This window comes from Mobula hypostoma, chromosome 7 (genome assembly GCF_963921235.1).
Source record: "Mobula hypostoma chromosome 7, sMobHyp1.1, whole genome shotgun sequence".
NCBI classification, from domain to species: domain Eukaryota; kingdom Metazoa; phylum Chordata; class Chondrichthyes; order Myliobatiformes; family Myliobatidae; genus Mobula; species Mobula hypostoma.
Window position 1 is genome coordinate 128,226,911 of NC_086103.1, and position 12,031 is coordinate 128,238,941.

At 37.6% G+C, this 12,031-nt stretch overlaps 1 protein-coding gene across 4 annotated transcripts in view; it reads left to right on the top strand.

Moving 5' to 3' along the window:
• tenm4 (teneurin transmembrane protein 4) overlaps positions 1 to 12,031 on the top strand; it is an 806,559-nt gene that overhangs the window by 584,954 nt on the left and 209,574 nt on the right. For 3 of the 4 annotated variants that reach the window (XM_063053966.1, XM_063053965.1, XM_063053964.1), the window contains exon 8: positions 6,529 to 6,699. The exons of the other annotated variant lie outside the window; for it this stretch is intronic. In XM_063053966.1, the coding sequence (XP_062910036.1) occupies positions 6,529 to 6,699 (171 nt within the window). The remainder of the gene's footprint in view (positions 1 to 6,528; positions 6,700 to 12,031) is intronic. 4 annotated transcript variants of the gene reach the window in all.

Consider the following 12,031-nt stretch of genomic DNA (forward strand, 5'->3'; position numbering starts at 1 on the left):
AACCCATGTTCTCAGCTTTATTTATTTATTTTGTATTTGCGCTGCTCATCTTCTTTTGCACATTGTTGTCTATCGGTCTTTGGTAGATTTTCCATTGATTCTATTGTATTCTTTCTTCTACTGTGAATATTTACTTACTGCCCATTACACCGCTGGCATTTAGGGCAGCAACAAAGGCACTCCATCTCCGTCTGTCCATGCCGTCGCACACAGATAGAGAAGGATTCTTCATTGCTGTTTCTGTAACAATTTTTTTTTGGACCATTCAGGGTTGTTAGCCCAGAGCTGAACCCCGAGGACAGTTGGCCCACTCTTAGTCTGGCCTCTACCCTTTGACCTATTTGGCATTGTTTACCGTACCGCGAGCCAAACCACAAGTCCCTCACTCTAGCCACAGCTCTCAGGGTCATTGTGGCTGCAAGCCTCCAAACCCTACAACAAAGTTGTGATGACCTGGAAACTTTTGAGTCTAGCCAGTCAAGTTTGTTAGTTTCAAGCAATCTTCAAAGCAGCCTAGGAAAGTGTGAGTTTCCAATTGCAAACTGAAGATGCAAATATTTGCAGTGAACCTGGGAATATGGGCCAAAACAAAATTGAATTAAGATTAATTGAGCATTGAAAACCCAATTTTACAAGATAATATTACAACTATCAATAAATAATGACATATCAATAGTTACCATAACCAATGTTTTTACATCTTATTTTATTTGTGACCATTAACAACTGTCAAATATGTCATACATGAACAATTCTGGGAACTTCTGAAATATTTTCCCAAATTATTGATTTCATGAAGAACATGTCAAGTGTGTAATTCTCTGCATCATCAGGCTAGTAACTCTAGTAAACCACCTCCAGCAAATGTGATGTTTTCAGTCTGTGCCAAACCACTGTGAGAGGATTCTAGCCAGATGCCTTCGCAAAAATAATCAGTACAAAATTATAGCTGCTTCAGCACTCACGGATTGATGAATGCATATAAAATTTGCATATTAAATGTGGAATATTTCTGGAAGTATTGACCTGCAGTATGAAGTATAAGGCAAAGATGCATATATATGTATATCAGAAACAGCAAGTAGTTTTAAATTAATATTGGGCATATTAACATACCGCTTGAAGTATGCATCATTAAACATTAAGGCCAATGTATACATTTCATCACAAATTTTCAGATATTCACTATCTATTTCACATCTTTTATATTAAGTACTTAACACACCATTTTTTACCTGTATAGTTATTCTGTGAAGACAATTGCTTAAAATGTAAACAAAATAAGATATCTAATGTTCGCCTTTACCTTACCCAAATAAAAGAAGTGAGCCAGATTTGACCATTTATTTACCAAAATAATCTGTATACTATCATGATTAAGTGGGTTGACACAGGTCAGAGACAGAACCAGGAGTTAACATTGTCAACAGATGTACTTTTATTGTCAATTTCATTGTATTATTTCATTTTTCTATGAATAAAGGTATCCTTTAACGTTGCCAGCTACATAATCCATCGTACTGAAATATAAAGCACCTATTTTATGATTTCAGTTATTAAATGGTTAAGTCAGAATCAATTCTCACTTCTACCCCGCTTTTCCTGCTTGCTGGCTGAGAAAACAAATTACTAATTTTTTCATGTACTAGATCGATGCAATAATCTTGAAGTATGATGCATGGCTAACACCTTTATATATTAAACTCATAGTAGTGCACTTTTTCTCTTTGTACATATCATGCTTTGAATCACACGTTGCTATGTAATGTTCATGTTCTGTCAGATTGTCTCCTAAGATGATAATGAAACAAAACCTAATTATTAAAGCTATTAGTGTACTCTGAGCCAACCTAACTTGAATGTTTTTATGCTTGCTGGATTAGCATATCGCACGCAGTCAACTGCAAAAGACAGTTCATGTTACATCGGTGTGATCCAAAAGGAGTAGCATGCCAATCATTGATGTAATTTTCCTGTAGCTGCCTGAACAGATATGACAACAAAAGGCTGATTGTGGTGTTCACTATTAAAAACATATCACAATACATTTTCTCCATCTAAGTGCTACCTTTGCATAATTTGGACACAATAGTTTGTTTGTCATTGTGCACTTTCAAGATGAAATGCAATTCAAATTAGCCTGTGCTAAGATATATTACCCTTTTCTGCTACATAGAATAATACACAGGATCATTTGTTCATTTCTGCTACATGGAATATTGCACAGGATCTTTTGTTCATTAATAAATTAAAGCCAAGATCTTTAACACATTTACCACCAGCAAACAATGAAACTTCTTTTAATCTTAAATTTAAATTCATATGTTATAATTGTTTGGAAATTTATTATTGTACTCTGGTTAAACCAAGTCAGTAACCTTGTTGGAAGAAACCTGATGTGAATTACTGTATTTTGGTGTGACGTGTTTATTGGGGTTTACACTTCACTTGCTACCTCTCACTTTCTTGTCTCTCAGCAATCAGTCATGGTATTCTAATCTTGAGCACTCTTTCTCTTTCTCGTTCCATCAGTCTGTCCCAAAGGACCTTTTTCCATTGACCTTGTGAATTATCATTTTGTTGGTCTTCGTTTTGCCTTAACACTTTTTTTTCTGCTGAGTGCAGTAGTTGTCCTGCCTATCCAGCTGTGTGATGAATTAGCAAGGTGATAGGGCTAACAAAAGAACAATAGATTCCCTTAAGTCAGAACAGATCGGTGTCTAACGTACTATTTTAAAATTAGAAATAAGATTCATGTAGCTCTGTTCCCTCATACACTGAAAAATAACTCTTTCCCCTTGAGCTGCTAACTTTTGATTAACAGTCACATTGCTGCTTGCAATATTGGAAGTAACACCACAGCAAACTACTACCTTCCTTCAAATACTCACCAAGTCAGGCAGTATCAGTGGAAGGATAAACAGAATCAATGTTTCAAGTCAAGGGCTCTCCATCTGAACCACAGCAGTGAATTCTAACGAAGGGTCAGAAACATTAACATTGTTTTGTTTTCCATAAATGTCACTTGATATGCTATTATCAGCACTTCTTTAAAATTTTAGATTTCCAGAATCAACATTTTTAATTCTTTATGCTGCCATGAGTTTAGTTGGTGACCTGATGCCAAAAGTATCATAATACAATTAAAGAAAAGGAATTAATAAACTATGAGGTGAAAAATATTTTTTTGTAGGCCAATACAGGCATTTGGACTTGTGTAGGGCTAAACTGAGTGAAAATGGAAATCTCTAGGAGGGTGCACTGTAAAATATTAATGCAGATAGTTACCTTGAGGTTGCTAGGAGTTTGCAGTATTTGCTCTTCCCTGGGCATGAGCTTATTACATGTGATGCCACAAATAATCTGTGTCCTACACAGCGAGTTACCCAGTCAGCTTGCAGTGCCATGAGCTTCGGATGCATCTGACTTTCCTTTGTGAGCTACCTTACTAACTGCCTTCCAGAAGTATATATTTAAAATCATTTTTCCTTTTGCAAAAATTTGATTATTCTTATCAACATAATCTGCAGTTTACATTCCCATGTGCCCTTTTAAAGCAGGTGAGAATGTTACATGTTCCATCATAATGTCTTTAATTATAGTACCAATAATTGCCCACCCACAGTTGTTCAATTGATCAGTATATTTCACTCATTTTCCCTATTCTCAATTGGTAGAGTGAAATCCACTGTTTCCCATAGAAAGGAACTATGCCTTTAGAGCCCTTTATAAATTTGAAGTTGGAATGCCTGTATTTTATTCCCAATTTTCCTTTATAATGATTGAATTTAAACCATCTTGTCTTGAATTTGTCATACTTTTGTGCCATAATTTTCCTCGTCAATTACTTTGCTTCCATTAATTTTCTGTGATTCATGATTAGTTTACTTGAGATATTTTCTTCAGTGTGCCATCCGTTAGTTTTACCATAAATACTAATGCAACATGATTATTCTGCAGAATCTCTTGTATTTATTCAAAATGTTGACCATTTCTTATTTCAATTTACAATATCCTCTTTATTAGTTTCTGAGGCTGCATATTACTCTTGACTACCTTTTCCCCCTAATATTATGGTAAAATTTTGTACCTAATTTTTAATATTATAAATTTCCATTCATATTCTGTATTTCTATCTCTGTTTTGTTGCATTTTGGTGTTCTTTCCATGGTTGTCATTTAACATGGACAGCATTTGCTTCTTAGAAGTATGAAGTTGGGTGAGGGTCTCCTTTTGGTCTTCTGTCGTTTCACTCATGAATACATTTGCCCATTGTACCCTGAGCTGTTTCATGTGTAGTGTTCAAGTCAGTTTATCCAACTTGAGAATCTTAAACTCCATTGAAGTTAATTATATTCAATTTGCCAATATACAAAATGATCATGCACAACAGTAACACGAGGAAATCTGCAGATGGTGGAATTTCAAGCAACACACACAAAAACTGCTGGTGAACGCAGCAGGCCAGGCAGCATCTATAGGAAGAGGTACAGTTGACGTTTTGGGCTGAAACCCTTCGTCAGGACGAACTGAAAGAAAAGATAGTAAGTATAGATGCTGCCTGGCCTGCTGTGTTCACCAGCACTTTTTGTGTGATTTGATGCACAACAATATTTTAATTACTTTGCTAAACCCAGTATAGCATTCCTAAGTTTTGGTTCTATCAAATATGTTTAATTATGTGACCACTCAGAAATTTAACACTGGTTAGTACCATTAAATGTGCTATATTAAAAACAAAGAAACAAAATACAATAAATTGACATCCTATCTGGTCTGGCTAGTCCAACTCATAAGGTGTTCACACGGTCCATTTTTTTACATACTTGACTGACTTTTGTTCTGTCATCCCTCATCATTGAAATGACTTCATCCTTAATCATTTGGGCTATTTCACCTGCTCTGTCGTTTCTCATCTTTCCTGGAAACCCACTAATTTGATAAATTCAGTTCCTTGTCCTGACTGTCTTGCAGTCATATCATACCCTTCAAGCTGAATTTGTGTCACCTATTACTTTTTTAAAAAACATTTTTATACACTTCTATACAAAGAAACATTTATTTGTGAAACAGATCTTAATTTGTCCCCTCTGCTCATTTTTATTTTCTGCATTTGGTGTTATAATTTCCATCTAAAGAAGAGAGAATATTTCTAGAGAGAAAGATTATTGTTCCTGGGTGGTTTCTGCACAGCATACTTTTCAGGAGTCGAATAGCTCGTAACCAGCATTAAGTTATTAAATGTATAATTCATCTCATAAAACCAGAGCCAAATTTATGCAGCAATCATGGTAATAACTAGGAGCCAAACCATCAGCAACAATTCCTGATCTCATGCCCTCTCTGATTCCATAGGAAGAGTATTGAATATCGTCCGAACCAAAGGTGAATTCCTAAATTTATTATTGGGCTTGGAAACACTGGACTGTGATGAATAAAGTGAAAGTTAACTTCTCCCATGTAACAAAAAAAATCTTTAATTATCTACTGCTCAAGGTTAAGTTCTTGGAAAGTAATATTTTGTTTTAATTCAGAGACTCAAAAAATAATGCTGAAAATAACTTTGGCAGCTTTATGATTGATGATAGTGAAGTACAAAAAAGCCAGAACAAGACCTGTTCCAAAATTAAATAGTTGCTGACAGTTCCACTATAACAATGAGAACAAATAACATTTAACAAGATCATGTTAGTCTATTTACTTCTGTTTTCTAGGGCATTCATTTTAATACGTATTTTTAAATGATTATACACCAAACATGGATGTCATCCTATGAGCCCCCACGCAAAAAGATTTGTCCATTTGCTAATTACTGCTTTTATGCATCAGTGTTACAGACAATGTCCTAACAATAACCCCACTGAACCAATGCAGTAGGCTACTTCTGGTTATTCCATAATTGTACAAACCTGCAATAGGAAAGCGCAGTTAAATACTCCCAGTTAATGGCCAATTTTGTGATGTGGTTTACTTTGCAGTTCGTTCACTGCCACTGCAGATATATAGATTGCAAAATTTGACTTTGGACTGCAAAATGAGCCAAGCTAACTAACTCTTAGTCTTCCTGCTTATTTCCTGATGTACCCAAGATTGCTATCTGTTACCAAGCACCTAGGGTTCCTGCTGCATTTAAAAATGTGCTTGTAAAATATGCATGTCCTCTCGAAAAAGAGAAATTGATTGTGCCAGGATGCACAACAGTATTGTCAGATTATGTAAAGAATAAAGGAAGACATCATCATCAAGGAGATGCTACTAATATTTGTTATAAGTATGAAGTAACATGATACAGGGATTTTAACCTTTGTCAGCCTCTGTTAGACTAACTTTAATAGTAAAACTCTGCACATTTCCAGTTCCCTGAAATTTTTGGAGACAACTGGAGTATATAGAGTTGCAGACAGCACAATACTTAAAACTAGAAAAGCCCCAAGCCACCTCACTGCACTGTACATCGGTGCCTAATTTATCCAGAACTCCTGCAGTGATCCAGCCAGAAAAAGATGACTTTTCTCATTGCTATCACAGCCATGCACCTGTTTGGCCTAAACTGGCACCTGCAGCCAATGGAAGGGCAGATGTACCAGATCGGTGAGAACAAAGCCAGCAGTTGGCCAGTGCCAACGGACGTCACATTGTCTCCCTCTGGTGGCACAGGTTTAGACTTGCCTGAAAGGAAATTCAAAGGAACCAGAGAAGGTATGGTCTACTCTAAGCATAATCCATAATATGAACCTGCTCTTTGAATCTTCAGTGTTTAACATTCAAGGCTTTGTTTGTTGGTTATATTTTAAAACTTTACATGCAATGTTTCCTTTTAGTATTTTTCTGCCTTATTATTGTTGCATAATTTGAAAATGTTTCACAGATTCTCAACATCTTTCTTGCAAACTTCTATCACATTAATGTATTCAGCAAAAAATGTGCTTTAATGCAGCATAGTTATTTTATGACCATGAAATACTCGTCAAGAGAGCTGCTTTAAGAACATTATACACAGTTCCAGACAGACAGTCAGATATAACTTTTACATTAATGCCATATTCGTGTAATTATTTAGATGTAAAATCCGTTCAAAATCACTGAAATTCTAAATATAATGCTTGTTTGGGACTGAGTTGGATACCACTCAATTAATTCTTACATTCTGATATTATTATAATCCAGGATGCCACATCCTGAATCCAGAGGACTGTGCAACAAAGAATTTTTGATTTGCAATTCAAAATATTTTGATATTTTTTTTTGTCCTTAGACATATTTAAAATAATGTTCATTTCTGAAATGTCAGTGTTTCTTAAGGATTAAATACAGCTTTCATGTATGTATTTGCGATACAACTTGTGGAAAGGAACTGCGGTTCAAAAGTACATCGTTCTCAGTATACTGATTTAGGATGTCTTGAAGTTGTACAAGGAGTGTGCAAGCTCTTAAATCATTTTAGATATTGAGTAGTTAGTGTGTTTTGTTTTGAAAAGCTCCATAACACCAGCAATGAACTGGGTTGGTGGTGGTGGTTTATGTGAAGCACCCAGCAGTGATATTTGGCTGGATCTTCCTGAGGCTGGACCAGCACCAAAAGGTCGCAGCCCACAGTCCCCAAAGCCCACACACACACTTCGATGATCACCGAAGGTCAATTTCACTGATCCTCAGTACTCCAGGAATCAGCACTATGGTCCTCGCTTGGCATATCGAATGACCTCTCTTCTGTTATGCCCAGACAGGCCTTAACAAAAGACAAAACTGTGCAGAAGTATTTTCTCCTATTAAAGTTTGTCAGAGGCAGTTTCATGCTGATAATTTAAGCACTTTGAAAATAAAACTGTTATTTCTAAGTAATTCATAAAAATAAACTAAAGTTAAATAATTTATTATTATGTTAAACATTGACTACTATTCTGGAGATAGATAATTCCCATTGAAAGTAATATGGTCTAGGACCTGTATCAGGTGCAACCTGGTGTGGGACTGACATCCCACCATATAGTTGGATTATGGAATCTGGTGACAGAGATGTGTGATGCATGAGATGGTATTTTCTCATTCAGTAGGTATGAGCACAGTGAGTGGTACTTAAGTTTGGAATTGACTGTTCCACAAAAGGTTGATTATGATTCCCTTTGGAATGGAAAACAGGAATATCTACCTCATTCTACCTTGCCTGGTGTCAAGGCTTGATGCATGGTGGAGCCCAACTTGTGTATGTAAATGTGAACAAAGGCCTTTTTTCTACATTTCCAGGAATGAGGAGCTTGTTGCAGATGTTGGCTGGGCTGCATAATTCCGGGTGTGATGGAAACGACAGGAATGAAGAGAATTGGGAAAAGGGATATTCCTGGGACCAGACAGGGTTGACTGAAGGGATCCAGGGTAGGGGAGGAATTGGTTGATTAGCAGAGAGGTGATCTTGGAGTGAGTGATGAGGATCAGATCAGGAGGTCTGAGGGTGTTAACATTGAGGGAAGATGCTAAGAAGGGTTGGAACTGAAGTTAAGAAATCACTTACAAACCAAGCTACAGAAAGCCACTGCAACAGATTGGGTGAGGTGAGGATTCCTTTAAGCAATGTCTAGATCAAATTTCACATTTAATATCCTCTTGAGTATGCAAGTCCCACAACTTTCTACACAGATGCAACAGAACGAGCTTTGCACTCCAGTTAATGTCATTGTGCACACACAGCACCCTATGGATGTATACATGTTATATGTTCTGAGGACCCAGAGCATTGAATATGATCAGGTTTTCAATGAAATTCCACAGGAAACAGAACTTCTAGTCAAGATCTCAGATTGTCTTCTCGATTTCCATTTCCTAGCCCAACTCAGCCTTGACATCAAGGGTTCAGTACAGATGTTCTAAAATATATTGCTTAGGTATGTTTTACCTCTGTTCTTGCTATGCTGTAATATAATTCCAGCAGGGAGATACACAGCCATTCTACTTTGAGACGATTGACAGGCTGGAATGGAGCATTAATTTTGTTCAGCTATATTGTAAATTGAAGATATTATTGTCTCTGGCGTTCATCCTTGGTTGATAACATTACAACATTGTCCCATTGGCACATTGTACTCTGCCTCTGAAGTTCATTTTATTGCCTTCAAGGAAAATAAATATAAGAAACAGTCTACAACCCTGCTACCACAATTCAGCATGTTGGTGCTACTAATTGAGATGAATTCCCACAAATACATCTGTAATTATTGATTAGCTTTAACTTTGAGTTTCAAAGCCTGTGAATAGATTAAACTAAAATTAAACTAAATTATGTATAACATTTCCTCCCCTCCATGTATACTATAGGGTGCTTAAATTTCTCCCAGTGTTTCTTTTCCCCTGTTGACCTGGTGATGTTTCTATGTGTACGACTCCAAAAACGTTCAAATACTGTTAAAGAGCAGGTGAGCTAAAAAGATCGAGGAAGTGACAAGGTAATACCAAGCTGTAGTTTGACATACTAAGTATTAAAGAGGAAGGGAAGTTGTTGGGGAAAGGAAATAATTAGATAATCAAAGAAACTGAGTTAATAAAAGTAACCGTATAACATGTCTTGATCTCAGCACAGCTTGGCCTTTGGCAAGAGTCCAGCTGCTTGTCACACTGCATTCATTACGCTGAATGGCAAGAAGCACTGAAGCCAAGTTCTTCTCTACAATCATTGATGTTAGAGTTGGGGTAGAAAATTAGCCTTCAGAGCAGGAGCAGAATAGAAGTGAGGATTCACAGAAGTATTAATTGACATTTTGACAAAGGTTGTGAAAGAGCAACTGCTGGAACCACAGAAAGACATCGGTTAACACTTCACCCAATAAAGCAACATTCGGCAGTATTCTGTTTCAAAAGCATCTTATCAGCAAAGATCATATAGCTTCAAAATACTTCCGAAAGACTAAGATGCTAAGTGCCAAAGTATCGGCAGAGCTATTTAGAACACAAAGGAACAATATCTCAGGACACAGTTCTGCACTTGTCCCCTCTAGAAGGGTACAACACTGGAGGGTTACTAAATAACACTAGGCACATCTCTGTCACTGCATAACGCCATGATGCACTAAGAGAAAGATCTGTGTGATTTAATCACTTGTAGCACCATGGCAGCAGAATAGCTAAAATGCTAGCCCAAGTAACATCATTATATTTGACGTTGAAGTCTAGAGGCAACAATAGATCATAGATATGTAGCAAGGATATATCCACAGATTTCTCTTCAGATGCTCCCAAGACATCTTCACTCAGCTACAAGATGAAGAGTGCCGATACCAGCAACAATGAGAAGCATTAAAAATGCTGAAGCTTCAGAAATCCAACCTCACCCCCCCTTACCCCATTACAGTCATACCACCGGAACCCACAAACCTCTCCACTTCCCTACCTCTGTGCATACCTCTTCAACCAAGTTTGTGATCTACCTTAATGTCTCTCCTTTGGACTCAGTGGCTAGAGAGAGAGACACCAGGCCAATTTTACTAGCAATTAGCAATTTAAATACTGAGCAAAATACTGGAATAAATTGTAATTCTTAGTTTTTTTGTTTAATTTGCTTACTTTGGTTTTAAATATCAGAGAATGTCGAGAGATATGTGGGAACTATTAATACTCCAGCTCTCATAACAAGCAAACCAGGGAGTAGGATATTCTCAGCAGCCAAAGTCTTCCAAGAGCAGTTTGGCAGCAGAGTTTCTTCATGTTTAGGCCAAGACTTTGCCTTCATTCCACCCACACCCTTGGAATCCAGAAGGTGTCAGGCCTACCGGATTGTCCCTCCCTCCTCACCCCCACCTGGTAAACATGGGTTTGGAGCGACCGCCAGTGATGACTCTGGATGGGTACTTTCAGCCAGAAAGATGTGGCCATCAAAGATGTCGTTTGGTGCACAATTTTACTGGAGTTGAACTGACATAATAAACATTCACTTTGGTTGAAGTAGAACTATATGAATAAAGAACTGGAGTAGAAGAGAGGGAAAATTAGATTTCATTGTGAATCTAAAGCTGCGGCTGGGCAAGACCATGGGTCAGGAGATCTCATGAGGGCTGAAATGTCGGAGTAGGCTGCAGAGGACTGAGGCTGAGAACACTCTGCTTTAGTGCTGAATTATAGACCTTTAAAGTTTCTTCAAAAAAAGTTGTGATATCAGTAGAGAAACATAAAACTTAGTTATTTATTGAGATACAGCCCTTCGAGCCACTCCACCCAGCAATCCCCCAATTTAATCCTGCTCAATCACAGGACAATTTACAATGACCAATTAACCTACCAACCAGTATGTCTTTGGACTGCGGGAGGAAACAGGGGCACCTGGAGGAAACCCACGTGGTCACGGGGAGAATGTACAAACTCCTTGCAGGCAGTGATGGGAATTAAACCCAGGTTGCCTGTGCTAACCACTACACTACGATGTCACACTGTGGCTGTCACTGCTGCACAACACTGACCTGCTCTGTGCCCAGCCCCTGACCTCTCAGATTAAAATAAGTCTGAATTAAATGTAAGATTTCCAATCATGCATGAAAATGTACTGAAGGGATCCAAACTACTCTAATTCATAGACACTGATCCCACTCACCTATTCACCGAACTGTAGCAGTCTGCTAGATGCATTGTAGAACACCTGAACAGAGACACAAACTCAAGCTGCCTGTCACATCCAAAGTATGGCTTTTAATTTTATAAATCTCTTCAAATTGACTTCTGCAGCAATTCAGGGTGCATTAAGCATAATTGAAATTAAAAGTGCATGTTTTGTGTGGGAAGAAGTCGTCAATACTTCACACTAAGGCTGAAAATGATAAGAGAACTATGAAGGAACTCAGTAGAAGCAGAGCTCTGGGGGAAATTGATGGAAGTGGGGGAGAGTTGGATCATTGGATGCAGAATCAAGAAGGGCTTCCCCAGAATTGCCGAAGAGTTGCTGTGAACAATGGAACCATGGAAAAGAGATGAAGCCAATATCAGAGAAGTGAAGGAGGAATTTGGGAGATCCAGGACTGGTGGGGAAAAGTCATTGAACATCTACGGAAGCAAT